Raw genomic sequence first — 23,090 nt, forward strand, 5'->3', positions numbered from 1 at the left:
AGTTAAAAGTCTGATGGACTTTCCTGCTGGGGCTGGCTTTGAACTGTGATCCTCAGATCCCAGCCTCCCTAGGATTATAGGCATGAGCCACTGGCACCCCCCCTCCCTCTCCCTCCCTCCTCCTCCCCCCCTCCCCACACAGAGAAAAGCATAGAGACCAAGTGGCAATTTGACATGTTTATAAAACACATTGCTGGGAAAATCTTGCCCTGCTCTCTGAGAAGTCTGGGCCAGAAAACTTGCCAAACCCTGAGCTCCTGCCCCTGCTGGCTACTTGGCAGCCATAGGCTGGTACTTTCATCTCATCTTCCAGGTGCCACCCAGGTTTGGCTGGAAGGCTGCAATTACTGTGCTTATTCACCGAGGGCATTATGCCACCTTCCCGGGAGGCCTCCCAAAGAACAAAGCAAGCCAGAGGCTTGGAACACCCAAATTTCACTATAAAGACAAGAACAGGATAGTAATGGCAACAGCGAGCAGCTCCCCAAAGCCCACTACACCAGCTCTGGATACTTACCCATTTTTTTCATGCGCTAGCTTATCTGGTCCTACCAAGAATCTATGAATAGCTACAATTATTTTTCCCATTGGTAGAAGAAGTCATCTTAGGTTTGTGTGTATAACTTGCTCATATAGAAGAGTGATTAAAAACTGGACAGGGTGTCCATAGCTCATGCTTGTCATCCTAGCTATTCAGGAGACTGAGATCTGAGGACTGCAGTTCAAAGCCAGCCCATGCAGGAAACTCAATGAGACTCTTCTCTCCAATTAACCAACAAAAAGCTGAAAGTAGAGCTGAAGCTCAAGTGGTAGAACAGTAGCCTGGAGGAAGAAAAAGCTCAGGGACAGTGCTGAGGCCCTGAGTTCAAGCTCCAATACTGGAACTAACTAACAATAAAGTCTGCTAGGTGCCTGTGGCTCATGCCTGTAATTCTACCTACTTAGGAGGCTGCACCCTGGAATATTAAGGCTCCAAACCAGCCTCAGATGAAAAGTCCCTGGGAATTCATCTCCAAACAAACCATCATAGAACTGGAGAGGTAGCTCAAGTGAGCAAAATATGAGCAAAACAATCCAAGTGAGCAAGAGGCCGAGTACAAGAGAAACAAAACAAAACAACCAAAATAGAAAAAACAAAAAACCACAAAACACAAGCAAATAAGAACAATTCAAGAAAACAAAAATCTTTTGGCACCTAATCAGTACCCACATCTGTATACAATGGTAAATATTGGCATTACTGTAAAGCAATAAAAACATACAATTATGTCAGGGCCACAGTTACATTTCTTTGAGTATGGAAGGAATGTCCTATACTAAGTCATTCTCTTTTTTTTTTTTTTTGTGGGTGTGGGTGTGTGTGCCAATAATGGGGCTTCAACTCTGGGCCTGGTCACTGTTCCTGAGCTGTTTTGTGTTCTACCACTAGACCCATAGCTCCACTTCTGGCTTTTTTGATGTTTAATTGGAGATATGTTTCACAGACCTTTCCTGCCTGGGATGGCTTTGAACTGAGGCCCTCCGATCTTAGCCTCCTGCTGAGTAGCTAGTATTATAGGTGTGAACCACCAGAGCCCAGCTTGGATAACTCTTATTGGGAGAAGATAATCCCTCTCTCCAGGCCTGAGGCCAGCATTAGGCAGAAATCTGTACAGCTAAGGGGATGACTGTGCTCTGCCCCCCATTGCTGTCTCTCTGCTTTCTACCTCCTTCCTTTCTTTCTGTGAGTACTAGGGTCTCTCATGTCAACACAGGAACCTGAAGGTGCAGTGTTTAGGAATCCTGAGACTTTAGCTGATAGGATCTCATCATTTTGTCTGGTTTATAGCCATTTATCTTCCAGTGCTGCGGATGGTTGAGAACAGGGCCTCACACACCTCTCAGCGGTAAGAAAGGCCTTCATGCAGAATATCAGGAGCAGCTGTGTTCCTGCAGCTACAACAATTCCACCCAAAGAAAGCAGCCCAGGAGTTTGTGAATGGACTGGCAGCCAAGTGTCACAGCATAGTGGCAGTTTCTAGATAGTCTTGCCATGGAGAGGAGCACCTGTAAATTGCTCAGTCTGGGGACAGAGTTGGCTTAGGAGTCTTGGCACTTATTATCACAATGTTTGCAGCCAGCCTCGGGAGCCTAGTTCCATAGGGGCTGCTGGCATACTTTGGCCACACTGATGATGCAAACATATGCCGATTGTCTGAAAGTCTGTGCCTGGGGTCATGAGGAGCACAGAGTAGGGAAAGATAGAGACAACCTAGATAGCCTTTTCCCAGGGGGTGGGCGGTGGGGAGGGAGGAATTAAAACTTAAAAGCAATCAAAAACATGTTTTACTAAGGTAAAGTAAAATATATTATCTCTTGAGGGCTACAAGTCAGCCCAGCATCAGGACAAAAGTCTATGAGTAGCTAGGTTTTGATTGATTGGTTGTTCTGTTTTTGTTTTGTTTTTGTACTCAGGGCCTGGATGCTGTCTCTGAGTTGTGCTCAAGTTGTACCCAGCCCTCTATCACTTGAGCCACAGCTCCACTTCTGGTTTTTGGGAGTGGTGAATTGGAGTAAGAGTCTCACAGACTTTCCTACCCAGGCTGACTTCAAACTGTGTTCCTCAGATCTCAGCCTCCTAAATAGCTAGGATTACAGGTGTGGGCCAAAATTCTGCTTCCTCTTCCCATCCCTGGGAGCCACCCGTGGATCTGCCTTACCTGAGTAATGCCAATCTCCTTGATCCTCACGTACCAGGCCCCACAAGTGTCCAGCAGATCCCTCCTGACTCTCTGGTATGTTTCCTGAGAAATGAAGCCCCGTCCTTGTTTTCTTTCCTCTGGAAACCTCCCACTCTGTGTCTCTGCTGCTCTAATCTGGACAGACTTTGCCTTCCCCCCTCTGCCCCGAGGGAACAAAGCCTTTTGCTCTCCTCAGACGTGTGTGTGTGTGTGTGTGTGTGTGTGTGTGTGTGTGTGTGCTACTGAAAGTCCATGTGGAGAAAAAGTTCCATTTGTCTTCTCTCACTAGCTGGACTATCAGAAACTAAATCCAGGGCTCCCTAGTTTGAGGGCAGGGTTCCTTAAATCAGTTCCATCACCTTTGATCTCTGGGGATACTCCCCTTCCACCCATTCCCCCCAAAAAATTCCCATCTGTTCGTGTTCTGTGTTTATATTCCTGTGGAAAGCCCTTTGTGTTTCTCTTGTGGAACCTTCTTAGACTGGTGAACTACAGATGCTTTCTGATTCACGCACATATTTTGTTAGCTCTCTAATTACAATTCCGTTTTTTCAGAAAAGCGAGTCATCAAAATTTTGGAAAGATCATGTTTTAGAAAAGCAAAATATTTTCTTGGCATTGATCATCCATATATGCACAGAAAGACACACACACACACACACACACACACACACACACACACACACCCCACTGAGGAAGAAGTGGTTCTCATCCCCACATGCAACCCAGGGCAGGCGTTCAACAGAGTGCCGCTCTGTTTTAGGCAAATGCTCGCCACTTTCCTGCATGCATCACACCACAGCACCATAGTTCCAATATTCACATGAGAAGGGGGCCCTATTTGGGGGGGGGGGGGCAGGGGGTAGTCTCACTTTAAGGAGGGCTTTTGTTGGATGCCAGTAGCTCACACCTGTAATCCTTGCTACTCAGGAGGCTGAAATCTGAGGATCACGGTTCAAAGCCAGCCAGGATAGGAAAGTGTAAAAATCTTATCTCCAATAAAACATGATGAAAGCCTGATATGGAGCTGTGGCTCAAGTAGTAGAGTGCTAGCCTTGAGCAAAAGAAGCTCAGGGATAGCACCCAGGCCCTGAGTTCAACGCCTGGGCACAAAAGGAAGGGCCACCAATGTGTTTGAAGGTGGAGGCCATTTAAGTACTCTACAGCTGCACTGCAAGGTGCAATGGTGGCGTTCACACCACTGAAATTCTGTGTTTAATTACTCTTAACAAAGCCAGATGCAATATGGGAAGAATTGAAGTACGCTGTGCTCTGAATGTTTGTGTCCTCTCAAAATTCTTACATTAAAATCTTAACTCCTAAGGTGGAGGTACTGAGTGGTGCAGATTTGTGAGATGAATAGTGAGAGAGAACACATCTTAAATGGGATTATTGGCCTAATGGAGGACTCCCGGCGAGCTACCTGCTACCATGTAAGGACATAGCAAAAAGGGCCCTGGCCAGATACTCAATCCTCTCCACCTTGACCTTGACCTTGCCAGCCTCCATACTGAGAGAAACACACTTCCCTTGTTTATAGGCCACTCTATTCTAGGTCAACATAGAAGTCTGTGGTATTTTACTTCCCTCCCCCCCACCCCCTAGTTTCGGGGCTTGAACTTAGGGCCTGAGCATTGTCCCTGGCTTCTTTTTGCTCAAGGCTAGCATTCTACCACTTGAGCCATAGCTCCACTTCCAGCTTTTTCTGTATATGTGGTGCTAAGAATCAAACCCAGGGCTTCGTGCATGCCAGGCAAGCACTCTACACTAGGCCACATTCCCAGCCCCCATTTTACTTTTTATAGCAGTGCAAACAGACTAAGCAATAAGATGGAAACTCAGTTTTACTGTGATGCTGGTGATTGTCCCTGTGTCTTACATATGCTAGGCAAGTGCTCTACCCCTGAGCTACAGCGCCCAGCCCAGAAAACAAAGTGAGTGAAAGGGGAAGAGTAAAGTGAAGAGTGATAGAAAAACACAAACATTTCCAATGCTTCAAGTTTTACCATTAAAGCCACCAAACAGGCGAGAATGGCCACTAAATAGGCAAGACTGGCAACTATATTTACTCTTTACAAGTCCAAGTTGACTTTCTTTCTCCTCCCTCCCTCCTTCTTCCTCCTTTTCTGATTCCCTCCCTTCTTCCTTTTCTCACTTCCTCATCCCTTCATCCTTCCCTTCTCTCTCTCTCTCTCTCTCTCTCTCTCTCTCTCTCTCTTTTCTTTGCCAGTCCTGGGCCTTGAACTCAGGCCCTGAGCACTGTCCCTGGCTTCTTTTTTGCTCAAGGCTAGCACTCTGCCACTTGAGCCACAGTACCACTTATGGCCATTTTTTAAAAATATATGTGGTTCTGAGGAATTGAACCTAGGGCTTCATGTATACGAGGCAAGCACTCTTGCCACCAGGCCATATTCCTAACCCCTCCCTTTCTCTTTTCCTGCCTTCTTCACTTCCCTCTCTCCTTCTTGCTTCCCTCTTTCTGTTCTCCTCCCACCCCCACCCCCAAAGAAAGACAAGGAAAGCCAGTCAGCCTGCAGAGTGCTGGAACTATAGGTGTATGCAACTATACTTGGTACCTCCCTGCTGGCATTTTTTACCCTTAAATTTCTACATAGAAATCCCTAATACAAAAAAAAAACCTCACAAATTCTCAAGATTTGTAAATATAGCAACAGGAAAAGAGGGAGATGACACAGGAGCGTGGATTAGAAGAAAGACACACCAGGAGCCAGGAGAGTTCCAGCCTAGCCTTGGCTCTCCATACTGTGTCATACAGATGATGAAACTAGACTCTGGCTTGTAAGCTTGCTATGCAAGGGCCAAAACTTCATCAAAGTACTCTGGATATTAAGTCAGACACATCAAAGCAGATAGATGCTAGTGATACTAAGAAAGAATCTGACAGGGTAAAATTTTGAGTTTAAAGAACTTATTGAGAACTGACAGATGCATCTATAAAATCTGAGCTCAATAGCTATGCAAGATATCAGATTAAATTGTGCCTCAACTACCAGTGAAAAAATGTTTTCCTTGTAGATAGCAAACTTAAATGGATCAACTGGAAGCGGTACAAAATTCTTCCAAAGCAACTACATAAATGTAATTGATTTAAACAGTCATTTACTTAATGCCCTTTCATCCACGTCCTCCAATGAATTTGAAGTAGTCTTAGAAGCGATAAAACAGGAAGCAAAATAAACCGTTCCCGAGGCTTTGGTGATTATAATGTTGAGTGACAGGTTCTCTCAAACGAACAATGGACAAACGAAAGAGTCTGGCCAAACCAAACACTTTCTGTGAGCAGACTGAACCTTTATCTCAGCCAAGTAATCATTTTTATCTCATGAAAAATAGCTCAAACCATGCCAAGTTGTATCAGTGCCACTGAAACTAGAAAGGCTTTCACATCCCATAAAAGACAATGACACTTAATGAATTGCTTTAGTTACATGGTGCTGGCTAGAGAAAATAGATGAACAACTTCATTGTGCTCTGTGGGGCTCACAAGACATCATCAACCCAGGTAATCACTGGATAGCCTCCAGATTCTCACCCGAGATGCACACACCTGGCTGTCCATGAATGTGAAGCTAAGATGAGATGACAAATGCCTCTGGGCATAAAAGAATAGACTCAAAAGCACCAGCACAGTGGGGTGCCAGTGATTCACACCTATAATCCTAGCTATTTGGGAAGCTCAGATCTGGAGACCATGGTGTGAAGCCAGCCTCCACAGAAAAGTCTGTGAAACTCTTATCTCCAACTAACCACCTAAGAACTGAAGTGGAGCTGTGGCTCAAGTGGTAGAGTGCTAGCCTTGATTGAGCAAAAAAGCCCAGGGACAGAGCCCAGGCCCTGAGTTCAAAGGCCAATACTGGAAAAAAAAAAAAAAAAAAGAATTCAGACCACCATAGAGCAACCTATTGTCTATTGTAGGAGTGTGTGTGTGTGTATGTGTGTGTGTGTGTGACTCAAGTGGTAGAGCACCTGCCTAGGAAGCATGAGGTCTAGAGTTCTAATCTCAGTGTCACCAAAAAAAAAAAAAAAAAAAAACCCAAACAGCAATACCATCAAACTATGTAAGGTAGTAACCTACAAAGAACTAAAAGATTTAACATACTGAGAAAAACTTGAAAAACTAGTGATCCCTTAAGAGGAAAAAGTTGTAACATATTGAGTCTATGATTTTCAATCGATCATGCCATGCCTTCTTTTGCTGATTTAGAAGCAAGTGCCATGGCGTGGGTATTTAGTAGATATTATTTGAAGTGAACTCAAAGTCCTTGGTTTTTATTTCATTTATTTTGATATTATAGCCTCAGGACAAGAATAACTTTGAAGGGAAACATGAATATTGATCATGTGGATTTCATCGTATTACCTGAACTCATTTTCTTTCTAAAACTTGCCTAGATCCAAATATAGGTTTTATTTCAAAAGAATAACTGCACCTCCAGAAATAAGATCCAAATGGATGTGGTGGGGCATGTCTGTAATCCCAGCACTCAGGAAGCTGAGACAGGAGATCATGAACACACGATCAGCCTGGGCAAGGTATCAATACTATGTCTCAAAAACAAAAAGCAAAATACAAAGAAGTCCATGTCTTAGAGCTTGTCAATAAGTCAACAAATAGTTGGTATATCTGAGACCAGGCACCAACAAGTTCCCTTCACTGGTGCAACCATTTCTTGATCAACTTGCTCATCTAGTACTTATCCTGTGCCAGGCACAGTGCTGTTTGCTTAGAATGCATAATCACTTGAGAGAGGTGGAAATGAATATAGAAATGAATAATTATAATGCATACTATGATTCATAATTACAATGATAAATAAATGTACAGGGTAAAACAAAACAAATTTCCCCAGTTCATTAAAAATATGCAGCATGGGCCAGGAATGCGGCTTAGCAGTAGAGTGCTTGCCTAGCAAGCATGAAGCCCTGGGTTTGATTCCTTAGCACCACATAAACAGAAAAAGCCGGAAGTAACACTGTGGCTCAAGTGGTCGAGTGCAAGCCTTGAGCAAAAAGGAAGCCAGGGACAGTGCTCAGGCCCTGAGTTCAAACCCCAGGACTGGCCACCACCCCTTCCCCCACCCCCCTGCACGCGGCCCCACTAAATGTAGCATAAGAAGCTGCATGGTAAGAACGCACACATAGCAATTAGTGTTACCCAGCACTGCTAAAACCCCTCTCTAGGATTGTGAGAGTCACAAAGAAGGGAGCAGAGAGTTCAATTATGGGACCATATGGGGGACATCTGCTCTTTTTTGCCTGCTCAGCACCACTCCCCCTTTCTCCTGCTTCTTGTAGTGACAGTCCCTTGGTTCCCTGTTTCCTTTCCTCAGCTTGCACTCCAAATGATATGGACAGAGGCAACATTCATTACCTCACACTAAGGATACAGATTGATCATGTGACCCCAGGCTGGCCAATCAGATTACTGTATCTTCTCTAATGAAGCAAATTGAGGCTGTTGCTTAGCAAGAGCTATTGGGTCAGCTTCTTCTTCCTGATTGTTCATCTTCAGGGAGAAAGATACACTTTTCCTCTGCATATAGGGAAGTTGTTAAAGGACCTATGACTCTTTGCACAGCAGGTCAGAAGATTGTCCCTCCCCCCCATCCCCAGTACTAGAGATTGAACTGGGACCTCCGGCTTGTTAGGCAAGGGCTCTCCCACTTGAATGACATCTCCAGCCCCTTTTCCTATTGTTTATTTTCGAGGTAGGGTCTTGTCTTATCCTAGGGCCAGCCTGGACTACTCTTATTGTGCTTCTTTCCATTGCTGGGGATGGTGGGCGTGTGCTACAATTCCCAGCCACACTTTCTGTATTTTCAATTCACCAGCCCAAACTCTATATACTAGGCCAATCTTGCTGTATTCTTGCCTCAATTTACCCTGCTTTAGGAGCTTAGAAAATAATTTACCAACAGAAAAAATAAAATAAAATGAATGTTGAGAGTAACATTCATTCTGGAAAACTTAAATGTGTCAAAATTAGGTGAGTTTTGTGCATCTTAAGGAACTGTGGTTTTCATTTCTTCTTAAATACTTCAACCCTACATTCAGATGGCTGCTTATTTGTTTGAATAACTAGCAAGGAGCCAGGATTTTCCTCGCTTTACTCTTTCAAGCTCAAGAGGTTCAGAGCATGTATTCTTTTGTTTGTTTGTTTGTTTGTTTGTTTGTTTGCCAGTCCTGGGGTGAGAACTCAGGGCCTGAGCACTGTTCCTGGCTTCTTTTTGCTCAAGGCTAGCACTCTGCCACTTGAGACACAGCGTCACTTCTGGCTTTTTCTATATATGTGATGCTGAGGAATTGAACCCAGGGCTTCATGTATATGAGGCGAGCACTTTACCACTAGGCCATATTCCTAGCCCCTGGAGCATGTATTCTTTAACGTTTACTTTAAGGTCCTATTGGGGGAAACCATTTTGCTGTTAAGTTTTCCCCAGCACGTTCAGAACTTTCTATGTTCCTTGGGGACTGCAGGAGCAGCACTGCCAGAGCAGCAACGAAGGCTGGCACACCAGGTGGCCATGTCGCTCATGGAAAAGCCAGTGAAGAGCCTTTGCAGACCTGGGTTCTAGGAAATATAGGAACTGCTCAAATCTCAGCATAAGTTGAGTTGCACGACTTAGCAGGTTTTAATGTCTGCAGTCTGACATAATGTTTTCAAAACGTGGGGATTTGATGCAAATAACTTCTTGGGAAAAGCAAATGTCCTGAGCCCTGGGAAGGCAGACACATGACAATCCCCTTAGCAAGCTGCCAGAGCTGAGCCCTTTCTCCTCAGGCTATCTAGCATTCCTTCAATGCTATGGTCATGAAGCACCGACTCTTCCACAATCCCTACATTTCACACACAAAGTGTGTGGAAATCCTATGTGAGGTTTACAGTCAGTTGAAAAAAAAATTAACGCTGCTTATTTAAAAAAGTTTGTTCAAATAAAAGCTCTATTGGAATTTCTCATCTAAGCAAATATCTAATGCTTTAGGATTCCAACTTAGCTTTGAACCCAAAAATCCTCAGATATCAGCCTCCTGAGTAGCTAGGGTTACAGGTGTGAGCCATGGTGTCTGGCCTCAGCGAGTTCTTGTCCTTGGGAAAACCAAGGCAGCCCACTGGAAACCACACAACAGTTTTGGTGTTGTATGTGGATGGCTTTTCTGTGGAACGGATGGGTCTAAGCACACCAGACTTGCCCACAGAACTTGCTGCCTCCCTCTGAAGCTGAGGACCAGGGGGCTGAGATTTCTGGAAGTGATTTCTAGATGGTAGTATTTTTTTTTTCTAGTTTGTGTTGTGGATAGCAAGGCAAAGTTTTATATTAAAGTTTCTGGGGACAACCAGGCTCCTGCCATCCACAAGAAAGCAGGGAACCGGAGGCTCTGAGTTCAAGCCCTGATACTGGCAAACACATAAGACATCCATTACAAATTAGTTATTCAAGTCTCTTAATTTTCCTTCCCAAAATAAATTTCAGAAGAGATCCTAAAGCCCTTAGAGAAACTCTGTGAGTAAAAGTTTATGGTCTATTAAATTGGGGGAATGTTATGTGTGTGTCTGTGTGTGTTTTAAATGCTGTTAGAGATTTGCAAGAGACATTAGCATACTGATGGCTCTGAGAGGTCTCACAGTAAAGATGACAAGTAGTCTACTTTGACCCAAGGTTTTCAACTTACTTGACAAAGGAATTCTTTCTTCTCATAATATTTATGGCCATCCCTTGAAATCACTGTTCTGTAGAAAACCCATGGGGGATAAATGAATCGATTGAAATTCCTCTTCCTACTCGTGCATGTAATGTTTTGACAGGTCTTTTTCTGCCAGCTTGACTCCTTGCTGTGGATATGGTATGAACTGCCAGGGCTGACGATAAAGTTTTTCTGACACTTAACCCTTAAACCTAAGTTTTCCTTAGGCTTTTCTCAGGAGAGTCTAGCATCCTTTCTGCTTCTCCATCTTGTGGCCACAGGTACAATCCCAACCCTCTCTTGCAACTACATTCACAGTATTATTTCTCAGCTCTTACATTTTTCTCTACCAACCAATAGTGTTGTTTTTTTTTTTATTTTGTTAGCTGTAATTTGAATTTTACCCCTGGGGTTGGGGACTTAGCTCAGTGGTAGAGTGCTTGGCTAATATATTACTTCTAAGGCTCTGGGTTTGATCTCCAGCATCTCAAGAAAAAAATAAAAAGGAAAAGAAATCCTATTCATTTAATTTGTCATGTGCTTATGTTTCCACAATTAAATTGTGAGTTCTTTGTTGTGTGAAAGTACACATTGCACTTGTATGCACCCTTAAAACAGCTCTATCTGACTTGTCCTGACATTTTTTTTTTGCCAGTCCTAGGGCTTGGACTCAGGGCCTGAGCACTGTCCCTGGCTTCTTTTTTTTTTTTGCGCAAGGCTAGCACTCTGCCACTTGAGCCACAGCGCCACTTCTGGCCACTTTCTGTATATGTGGTGCTGGGGAATTGAACCCAGGGCCTCATGTATACGAGGCAAACACTCTTGCCACTAGGCCATATCCCCAGCCTTGTCCTGACATTTTTCTAGGTGCTGGGGTGTTGGAGTGAAACAGACATCCAAGGTCATTAAAATTTCACACTAATGACTTTCAAAAAGAATGAGTCACCTGGCACCAGTGGCTCCTGTAGCTAGAAAATTCTAGCCACTCAGAAGGCTGAGCTAGTCTAGGCAAACAAATCTATGAGACTCTTTTAAGTCCAATTAACTAACAAAAAGCTGGAAGTGAGCTGTGGATCAAGTGGTAGAGCACCACCAGTCTTGAATGAGAAAGCCAAGGAAGAGCGAAAGGCCCTGAGTTCAAGCCCCAGTACCAAAACAAGTTTTTTATTAAAAAAAAAAGGGGGGAGGGGGAGGAGGGGTGTATGTAGAAGATAATCACTAGCCTTAAGAACAAATAGGCCTAGGAAGATGCCCAGGTTCTGATTTCAAGTCCCATGATCAGGGAAAAAGGAGAAAAAGAAAAAGAGAAAGGAAAGAAGGAAGGAAGGAAGGAAGGAAGGAAGGAAGGAAGGAAGGAAGGAAGGAAGGAAAGAAGGAAGGAAGGAAGGAAGAAAGGAAGAAAGGAAGGAAGGATAAGAATGCGGCAAAGAAAATGGCTCCAGGCCAGAGGAAAGGGCCCAGGGCAAAGGTCAGAGGACAAATTTGTCAGTATTGAGGACAGCAGGCTGGCCAGTGTGTCTGGAACACAGGTAGTAAGTCAGAGGAGTCAAGATGATATCAACCTGGAAGGGCAGGGATGGGCCAGTCTGCAGTGACGACTCTGGACTTTTATGTTGCAGGGTTGTGGAATCTACTAGATGCAGGAACAGCCAGTGCATGGTTATTTTTTTATATAACTTTTTTTTTAAAGACCACAGTTAGAGATGAAATGTTGGGATAAGAGAGGGACCCCTGGGGCCAGGTTCAGTTTTTTTAGGAGGCAAGGCATGATTATAATGGTAATCTGGATTAGGGCAATGGCAGAAGCACCTAGGAAGTGGATAGATTCTGGATGTACTCTGGCAAAAGATGCAACAGGACTTGTCCACCTGAACAAGCAGGCAGACAGTGATAGTTCTTTGATGCAGATACTTCCCAGATGCAGTTCTCTTCAAGAGTTATAAGCTGCCCAGTATGGGTGGCTCAGGCCTGTCATTCCAGCCACTCAGGAGGCTGAGATCTGAGCGTCCCTGTTGGAAACCAGCTCAGGAAGACAAATCTGTGAGACTCGGGCTGGGGATATGGCCTAGTGGCAAGAGTGCCTGCCTCATATACATGAGGCCCTGGGTTCGATTCCCCAGCACCACATATACAGAAAATGGCCAGAAGTGGCGCTGTGGCTCAAGTGGCAGAGTGCTAGCCTTGAGCAAAAAGAAGCCAGGGACAGTGCTCAGGCCCTGAGTCCAAGCCCCAGGACTGGCAAAAAAATAAATAAATAAATAAAAATCTGTGAGACTCTAATTAACTAGGAAAAATCTGGAAGTGGAGCTGAGGCTCAAGTGGTAGAGCTTCATGATACAGTAAAAAAGCCCAACAAGAGTACAAGGCCCCAGTTCAAGCCCCACTCCCAGCACAATATGTTTTTAAAGAAGATAAATGGGCCTGGGAAGAAGGATGTGGAAATGAGATATTACCTTCCTTCCTCCCTTCTTCCCTTCCTTCCTTCCTTCCTTCCTTCCTTCCTTCCTTCCTTCCTTCCTTCCTTCCTTCCTTCCTTCCTTCTTTCCTCCCTTCCTTCCTTCCTTCCTTCCTCCCTTCCTTCCTTCCTCCCTTCTACTTGCTTCTTTCCTTCCTTTCTGCCAGTCCTGGGGCTTGAACTCTGGGCCTGTGCACTGTTCCTGAGCTCCTTCGGACAAAGGCTAGTGCTCTATCGCTGGAGCCCCAGCACTGCTTCCAGATTTTCCTGTGATTAATTGGAGAACAGAATCTCATAGACTTTTCTGCCTGGGCTGGCTTCAAACTGCAATCCGCAGACCTCAGTCTCCTGAGTAGCTAGGATTACAGGTGTGAGCCACTGGCACCCTGCTCATTTTCTTTTTTATTATATTAAAACTGGGAAGCATATATGTGTGTGTGTGTGTATATATATATATATATCCAGGAATATATGTCAGTTTATATGATTCTGGAATCCATGACAATACTTGTTTCTTTCATATATCTTTCTGTCTTTCTATCTATCTACCTACCTATCTGTTGGTATTGATGATGTATCATCAATCATTTATTGTCCATCATCTATTTTTCTATATATCTATTTATCTGTCATCTCTATGTATGTATCTATCACTCTATCTATCTGTATTATCTATCATCTATCTATCTATCTATCTATCTATCTATCTATCTATCTCTATATATCTGTACCAGAATAAATAAAAAGTGTTTAGGAGTCACTGGTAAAAAATTGTACATATTTGAAACCATAAAATCATCCAGGGAAAGAATATAACCCCAAATCGCCTCAAAATCTGGAAAGAGAACTAAGAAAGTGGAGGAAGGGAAGTGGGATGATTAAGAGGAACTACACTGGTAGCAGAAATCCAGGCAAATGTGTCTTCAAGAGCCCGAAGCAGGGGTCAAAACAAGGAAGGAAGAGGAAAACACTGGATCAAAGAACATGGACATAGCAAGAGCAAGCTCAGTGGGGTGGGAGGAATGAAACGGGTGGGGGGAGGTAAGGGGAGAATAAGAGGATGTGTCTGTTCATTATTGAAAATTTCAAATAAACTAAAAAAAGACAAATAGTTGAACATTCAAAAATGTGTGCAAGGAATCTCATCTTCTTACCATTCAGTTGCAGCAATTATCAATACTATTAAGAACTTTCCAACTGTTGATTGTATTTTTATCTTTATTTACTTTTTGGTGGTACTGTGGTACAAACTCAGGGCAGGTATTCTATCACCTAAGCCACACTGCCAGCTCTTTTTTGTTCTTTAGTTATTTTTCAAATAGAGTCTTGTTTGTTTTTGCTTTAATTATTTTTGAACTAGAGTCTTTTGATTTTCCCCCCCAGGCTGGTCTAGAACACAACCCTCCTGTGTAGCTGGGATGACAGGCATGCCACCACACCTAGTTATTGGTTATGATGGGGGCTTCATGAACTTTTCCCTGGGCTGACCTCGAACCATGCTCCTCCTGATCTCCATCTCCCAAATAGTTAGGATTACAGATGTGAGCCACTGTGCTTAGCCCAACTGGTTATCTTATGCCAGAAAGAAACAATAACATTTATAAACAGGAAAGCTATTAAGGGGGGTGCTTTTTTTTTTTTTAACATTAATCACCTCTGTACTTAAGCTGGGAAGCCCCAAACAGTCCCACGGTCTGAGAGGCCTTTGTCTCTCGCCTACCCATTTGCCCAGTCTCCTCAATGGCCACCCGGATGCATTATCATGGCTGGGAAACAGGGGAGATGAAATAGTCATGCAACGGGAAACCACTGGGCAGAACAGGGGAGCTGTGGCCAGGACAGGGCCCAGGAGGAGGAGGAGGGCTTTGGGGGGCAGGGACTGGGGAGTCCAAGGTCACCTTTGGAGGTGACAAAAAGAAGCTAGTGGACCACGATGTCACCTGGCTGTACCTACCCCAATGGTTGTCACTGTCCCTGGGCCAGGAAGCAACTCTGTCTCTCCGATTCTTCCTTTGACAGAAGGTGTCTGACTTCCCCAAAAGGTCTCTTTCTTCCTTCCTGATTTCACCCACGAGCTGCAGGTGACACCTCAGGAAAGCTGGGAAGGAAATTTTCCTGTGTTCATCTGGGCTCAGTTGGTTCATCATCGCAGCTACAAACTCTTCCATGTTCAACTGATGGTGGACCATCTGCAAAGTGTTTCTACAGGAACAAAAGAGAACATGTCAGGAGAGACATGTGTGAAAACGACTAGAGGAAAACGACTCCGGAAAAAAAAAGAGGAGTCTTTCTTAAATAGAGTCCCACATTGGAGACCTATTTTCAGTTCTCTCATTGCTTCCAGAAAGCACTGGTATTCAAAAAATAAGAAGAAATCAGTTTCATCTGGGTTAGTCTGGACAAACCCTCTTATTATTGTTTGGAAGTGTGAGGCAACTTTTAATCCTTTGTTCTTTTTCTTCCTGCTCACACATCCTTCTCCTTTTTTTATTTCTTTTGAAATCAAAGAACCTAACAATTCTTTCTACCTATAGAATGTAGTATTGTAATCGCACCATAAGATAAAGTTTCAGGACATAGGTAAGAGACTGTTTTTACTCTTGGCAATCCAAAAATCTAGTCATGATTGTAAAAAGAACTCTACCACGCTTGACTTCTGGAGTACAACTACATTGTTATACTTTTTTTTTTTTTTTGGCCAGTCCTGGGGCTTGAACTCAAGGCCTGGGCACTGTCCCTCAGCTTCTTTTGCTCAAAGCTGGCACTCTACCACTTGAGCCACAGCACTACTTTTGGCTTTTTCTGTTTATGTAGTACTGAGGAATCGAACCCAGTACTTCATGCATGCTAGGCAAACACTCTTATTACTAAGCCACATTCCCAGCCTATTGTCATACTTTTAAAAAATGCCATTGCATCTTGAGGATCACGATCCTACCTCTGATTTTTCCTGATGTTAGCTATTTTCCACCTTCCTTTCCACAGTTAGTAAGCCTTAAGACTTCAGAGTAAGGATCAAAACCCCAAATGTCTTCTGGGACTAGGGAGAAGGTTGAAGGTGTAGTATGGGTGGAGACTTTGGGTGGACTGGAACAATGCAACTCACCTAGAGTAGTCTCAAGTAAGAAAGAAAAAGAATGAGAATGAGAGGGGCAAAAAGTGCATGGTGCTGCCCAAAACCGTTTATCTGGACAGTGTCAGTCTCATCCATGATGTGTAAGTCTTGTTCTGTTCTTGACCAAAATCCCTCAGGGAAACATTTATACTGTTTCCCTTCAACCCAAAGTTGCAATAAAGGCCAAATTATTTTATAAGTAAAGAGCTAAAAGAGACATTAGAAACTAGTACATTGTCACAAACAAAGCTAATTAATTTTCCCATATCAACATACCACTGGAGTTACACCATCCTATAGATATGGCACTCTGCTTACACTTAAAACCATGGTGAGACGCTGGTGGCTCATGCCTGTCATCCTAGCTACTCAGAGGCTGAGACCCGAGGATCACAATTTGAAGCCAGCCTGAAAGTCCCTAAGACTCTTATCTCCAATTTACCACCAAAGACGAGTAGTGGAACTGTGGCTCAAGTGGTAGATTGATAGCCTCAAACAAAAAAGCTCAGGGGCAGTGCCTAGGCCCTGGGTTCAAGCCCCAGCACCCCCCCCCCCAACCTAGCCATCGGAAGGAACATACACACTCTTCTCCCAGCGTCCCTCACAAAACCCATCTCCTGATCAAGGCTACCACGACCTCGCCCACATTTCTTGGGCTCATAGAATTGTGAGGCTTATATTCATTCTACCTCATTAACACACACACACCCATTCCTGTCTTCTTCCCCAGTTCCCAGTGTCTAATACCATGAACTTTGAGATAATCTTGTCTTTGAAATACTGATAAAGCCAGAAGTAGCCCTGTGGCTCAAGTGGTAGGGTGCTAGCCTTCAGCAAAAACAGCTTAGGGATAGTGCTCAAGCCCAGAGTTCAAGCCTCAGGATGAGCAAAAAAAAATAAATAAATAAAATAATAATAACAGCCTGTATCACACGGTTGCTCTAAGTGCCTAGCACAGGTTCCTGTACACATTAAGTACTCTACAAATAGTCACCATCATTATAATTATACTTATTGATCATAGATCCTTCATAACACCCCAGTTTCAGGATGGGGATTTCAGTATAAAGCATGGATTCTGGGAGACAGGAGAATTGCTGTCTTGCTTTGACCAGCTCCCTACCATAGCATAGAGCTGCCCGCTCCCTGGGCACCCTGGTGGAAAACCCACTTCTACCCCAGCCTGATAAACTCCATTCTACAAAAAGCAGTTCAGAAAGATGAATGCCAGCTCACAGCAGAATGTGTAAGGCTGATTTTTATGTACAAAGCTTTGGGATCAAAAGCAGAAGGCACCAGGTACAGCATCCTGCTCAATTAGGTCAGATTGTAATCTTCAACTACAAGTGCCAGTCTTTAAAAATGAAATAAAACCCAGTTCTTTCAGTATTGAGACACAAAACTAACAGTAACAAGAAACAAGCCTGTGGGGGAAGTACTACTATCCCCATTTTACAGATGAAGACATGAAGACAAACCACAGAGATAGTTTGTGGCACAGCCGGATATCTAAACCACATCAGTATGATTCCTACTGATTGTCCCTGCCTTCTGCCTGCAGTGACAGTAATACTAAATTCTAGCAAGCACTAACATGACAGCTCGACTGTCCAAGGCCATCAACTAACAACACTTTTACATTAAACCTGAAAGACCACATTGATTTATATAGCGTTCCTCTATGTTAAATATGGATGAAAATTCTTCAGTTACATTTCATTATCTATATGATATAAAAATGTTACAGGAGAGACTCAACAATCTCAACAACCAATTTCAATGGATGAGGCTGGTTCCCTAGGACCACGACCCTTTGCAAGGTTTCTGGCCAATCCTTCTCATCAATGGGTGAGGCTACATCCCAGTGACCACACCTCTTTGTGATATTTCTTATCTCGCCCACCAATGGGTGATAAGTTTATTGCTATCTCTCCATCAGTGGATAGAGGATGGTTCCGACTCTTGGATTTGGGCTGGTCTTGAGATGTGCTTTGACTAATGGGAAATGGTGGAAGTTGCATTCTAGGAATTTGTGCACGTTGGCTTTAAGATGTATCTCAGCTGAAATCCTCCCAGGTTTTAGGTGCACTGATATAGACCAGGTGGTCTTTTCCTCCCAATAACATCTTTGTAAGGGGCAAATTAAAAGATGCTTTTTGCTGGGCCCAAAAACTAACTAAAAGCAGGATAGAAGCTGGGCACCCCCACTTTGTATCTGTGTTCTTTGACCTGAGCCATTTTTTTCTGTAGTTACTCTGCAATTACATTGGGTTCCAAGGAACAGGATCTACTACTGATAAGCATTGGTGACACCAGGCAAACTGCCCCTCCCACAGGAAATGCCTTCTTATCATCTGGCAAAAACTGAGGCTGCTCCAAAGGAAGTGAGCGGTCAAAAGCTACAGACAACTTGGTAGGCAGCAGTGACTGACATATTCCTGTCCTTCTCAAGTGACAAAGTAGTGGCTTTTCCAAAATCCCTATGGAGACACTGGGATAATGGCCAACCAGGCTACACCTGTGACCTGAGGCTGTTTTAACTTTGCAGACCATTCTCACTCTACCCCTACTCTACATTTACTTAAAGCTAAGGCCAATGTCTATACCCCTAAAGCGAGCTAGAGATGGATGACTACTGAAATGCTGTCTTTCTGTGGTTATTGTATAGAGTACTTTTCTGCCCTTCACCATGTCTCTTTACTTGGCATATGGGGGTGAGTGGCTGAATTCCCCCTGACATGGGGAATTCCTGGAGTTTGGGCCTGGGGATGGAAAAACCCAGTTTCACTTGCACAATTCACTCAGTAACTGGGTACAGGTTTGAGACAATGTTTGGAACAAAGTCCTAAACTTCCTCTCATCTGTCTTCTCAAAAGATTATTTTCACATATTCAAAAAGTATAGGGCAGCACTTTAAGAGATGGAAACAGTAGTTAATTACCTGGAGAGAATTTGAATTTTTTTTCAAGCTGGTCCTGAGCTTGAACTCGGGGTGCTGTCTCTGAGCTTATAGACTTAAGACAAGCTCCACTTTCAACGTTTTGGTGGTTAATTGAGATAAGAGTCTCACACTTTCCTACCCACACTGGCTCCAAACTGTGATCTTTAAATCTCAGCTTGCTGAGTAGCTAGGATCACAGGCGTGAGCTTCTGGTGCCCAGCAGAAAGCACCACATTTGTCTCTAATTTTACAATAGTATTTGCAAGCCAGAGACTTGTCCTATTATATACCAATCATCTCTCCTCACATACTCTCATTATGGTAAGAAGACAAGCCAGACAGAAAGACAATTGTCATGCATTCCCTCATTTGGGAACTAAAACAACCCAAATGAGGGCATGAAAATAGCAGGACTGTTGCAATTCTTACAGAAGGGGGTAGGGGAGAGGAGAAGGCAAGGAATTGCCTTGTATTTTTCTTTCCTTATTGTACAGATAGGAAAATTGAGGCACACACCTTCATTATCCTGATAATGAATAGCAAAAATGTGTTTAAAAATCTTGGAAGTTTGCTAAACATAATTTTGAATAAATCACTTAAAGGACATTACCAGCCGACTTAAACATCGTTAGCAAACTTAAATGAATTGCTTACTCTGGAAGAGCTATAAGAAGAAGATTGTGTCATTCTGCTAATATGCAATTAAGGCAATTAAAAACATTTCCCAAATGCTCATGTGGGCCACTTGCTGATACAAGCTGCTGCTGGAACTGACTGGAAAGTTCCTACTGATTTCTCCACACGAAAGAAGCATACTGTAGACATGGTGTAAGGAAATCAAGTTCTTCAACTTAATGGATCGGCAAGGCAAACAAAACACTCCTGTGCCAAGCAGAATGTTTTGCTGTGTTTGTGTTTCATCAGATGGAAATTTGCTAGCTTGGGAGAGGGTGCTTAAACTAACATCCACCAAAGCCATCAGGAAAATCCACTTTGTTCATCAGAACCAAAGGAAGAGGTCTATGAGTCACTCTGAAAGGTAGTTGGGCTTTCTAATTTAATTAATCCATTATCCTTAACCTGCAAGTATGCTCTCTGCAACCATTCTTTTTTTGGTACTGGGGATCGAACCCAGGATGTTACACTTGCTAGGCAAGCGGTTTGCCACTGAGCTACATCCTAGCCCACTACAACCATTCTTAAAGCTCCTCAAATATGTTTTGCATTACTAAATGTAAGAATTTAGCAGCCAATAAAGCTCTCAGCAGGAATATTGTTATCAAATGAGTTTATTAAGCCTAACACTAATTAACAGCTCAGGACTGAGGCACACTTACACAGCAGTGGAGTGTCTTCCATCTTCCTAAACCCCTCTGCTAATTCTAGAGAATGAAGGCAAACCCTCTCAGAAAACAAAACAGCCAGGAAGGCTAGAGAAACCACACCTACCTCTGTAGCAATCATTTCTTCCAACACAGATGCTCAGGGTTGTCTGAACCCTGGTCCTTGCTCCCACCTCCTCTAGGCAAGAATCTCAGCTACCTGTACAGCTGCTTCTAGTTTCTCCCTCCCTGAAGCCTGAAGTGTAGAACTGGAATACAGTACCTTTCAGTTCTACAATTAATGAACAGTTGTGGCTGGTCATCAGCCAGTGTTTCCAGCTCCTCCATAGACACCTTCAGCCTGTAGCACAGGATGCTTTTCCCAACAAGGGGTTCCAGAATGCATTCCAAATAAAGACCTATCAGTAGATCAACTAATATCCTGCTGGCACTCACCACTGGCTGTGATTTAGCCAGGGCCTCAGGACTTTCCCACAGCTGCCATGGGAACACGGAGGGACCAGGGCTCATGACAGAGTCCCTCCCTTCCTTGGAACTACTCTCTGTGTCAAGGTGTGTGGCTCAAAGTTCTGCCCTCTCTACAGGGGCAGCCGTTTCCAATGACTGGCAGCTCTGAAGATGGTCAGGCCATGCTGAGGACCATCTTCCTTCCAAGCACCACAGTTCAACAACTCCCTGTGCCTACTTGTGCTTCCTTTCCTTCTTCAAGGGCATTGACCCCAAGGCTATGCCCTTAACAAACCTGGACATCTGATCCACGAATCTGGTTTTTGGAGAACCTCACTTAAAACATCCTTGTCTCAAGAGCCCACCCTGAAAGAAGGATTTAAGGGGAATCCCATCTGCATAGTTTGACTTTCTGTTTTAAAAAATAAGTGATACTCACAAGGCACTATGTTGGAAATGAACTTTACAACTTGGGGGAAGGGAGGTGGGGGTAGGAAAAGTGAGAGAAAACGAGAGAGGGAGTAACAATATTTGACAAGAATTATACTCATGGGCTGGGGATATGGCCTAGTGGCAAGAGTGCTTGCCTCGTATACATGAGGCCCTGGGTTCAATTCCCCAGCACCACATATACAGAAAACGGCCAGAAGTGGTGCTGTGGCTCAAGTGGCAGAATGCTAGCCTTGAGCAAAAACAGGCCAGGGACAGTGCTCAGGCCCTGAGTTCAAGCCCCAGGACTGGCAAAAAAACAAAACAAAAAACAAAAAAACCCCAAGAATTATACTCATTACCTTATGTAACAGTAACCCCTCTGTATATCACCTTTACAATAAAAAGGTAAGTTAATTCCAACTAAAGACAGTTGAACTTTCTATAAAGGTTCAATTCTTCACAGTACAAAATAAACTAAATATGCTAAATAAAATGTACATCCTCTAATAGAAGTACTGTCTTTGAAGGCTTTGAAGGGTTCGCTTGTCTTAAAGTAACAAGAGGACAGCAGGCTGAATCACTTCTCAGTCTAGTTGACAACCAAAGCCTATGGGAGAAATTATTCTAGATCTACGGCATTTCTAATCACAATACATCTAACAATCCCTCTTTCCATCAGCTTTCCTCTATAGAAGCAATTTGGGAGGAAAAAAATTCTGTATACTTTTTTCTTCATGGAAATGTGATGAACTGGCTTCATCTCCTGACCCCTGACCCCGCTTACATGCTTATCCATTAGAGCCCGCACTCACAATGCAACTCTATCTTCTCCTCTTCCCTCCTCCCCTCTCCTACTTCTCTCCCCTTCCCTCTTCCCTCTTCCCTGACATGGGAGTAAAGAGCTGTCTATAAGAAAAGGGTTCTTACCAGAAGGGAATGCTCTTGAATGCTGAGAAAACGAATCCCTGTTATTGAAACCACTCAGTGTGCAGTCCATCGTGGCAGCTGGGGCTGCCTAACACAGAGGGTGAGGAGGGGTGCAAGATAAGTGACTAAACAGTAGGCAGCCCTCAAAAATCCACCATGCTCCTCCTTAGCTCTGTATCTCTCCTTTTCCTCCACGGCTTTTCTCATTCTGTGACAGGGCATCAGACTTAAGCCCAGCGTTGTGTGGTCCCTTCCTGGGACTGGCTGATGTTGGTCTATTTGGGTTTGCAGAGGCTGCTGGGTAGCGGCCTCAAGTCTGTCTAGCACAGAAGACAGGATCTGGACATCAGCAAGCGGAAAAAAATGAATGGACAAAGAAACTAACACAGTGGGTGAATTAGCAGCCTATAGTGGTAATGCATGCCAGGACTCTACTCTGTGGGGAAGGAAATACATACTGCCTTGAAGGCCACCTCTGTGCACACTCAGGCCTGGGCTCTAGTCAGCTCACACGCTACAGATGGTGGGAGTCAGCAGGAGGTTCCAGATTCCCCTTTCTCTGGATCCAGGAGGCCTTCTGATTAGAACTTGGCTGCCTGAGTCTGGCCCCATGTGAGAGCAAAGAATGCTCAAGACTCCCTCAAAACATGTGCTCCATTGCACTTGGCAGTTATACTTCCTGAGCTGGAAAAAAAAAGGCAGTCTAGTAGTTAGGTCCATTTCCTTCATGAGTTTTGTAAACACCCATCAGCTCCACAGAGCCAGGTCACTCGGGTCATCATGGTAACATTAGTTTCAGACCAGGAAGTAGCCTTACCACAGGGTCCTGAGGAAAGCAGCCAGATATACGCCATGAGGGTCTGGCCATGTGGGGTGGTGACATGAAGAACTCACTGCTGTAAGATGCCTCTGGCAGCTAATAGAAGACAGGACATGCAGTTTTGGGGGCTGAGGATTTGAAAGCCTATGCCCTGAGGATGTGCATGAGAGGCAAGGCACAGATCGC

General features: G+C 43.9%; 1 protein-coding gene across 1 annotated transcript in view; it reads right to left on the bottom strand.

Moving 5' to 3' along the window:
- Positions 1–23,090, bottom strand: part of Mcc (MCC regulator of WNT signaling pathway) — a 176,460-nt gene that overhangs the window by 124,636 nt on the left and 28,734 nt on the right. The window contains 1 exon segment of the mRNA XM_048334357.1: positions 14,834–15,081. Within this exon segment, the coding sequence (XP_048190314.1) occupies positions 14,834–15,081 (248 nt within the window).

The sequence above is a fragment of the Perognathus longimembris genome, chromosome 25 (genome assembly GCF_023159225.1).
Source record: "Perognathus longimembris pacificus isolate PPM17 chromosome 25, ASM2315922v1, whole genome shotgun sequence".
NCBI lineage: Eukaryota > Metazoa > Chordata > Mammalia > Rodentia > Heteromyidae > Perognathus > Perognathus longimembris.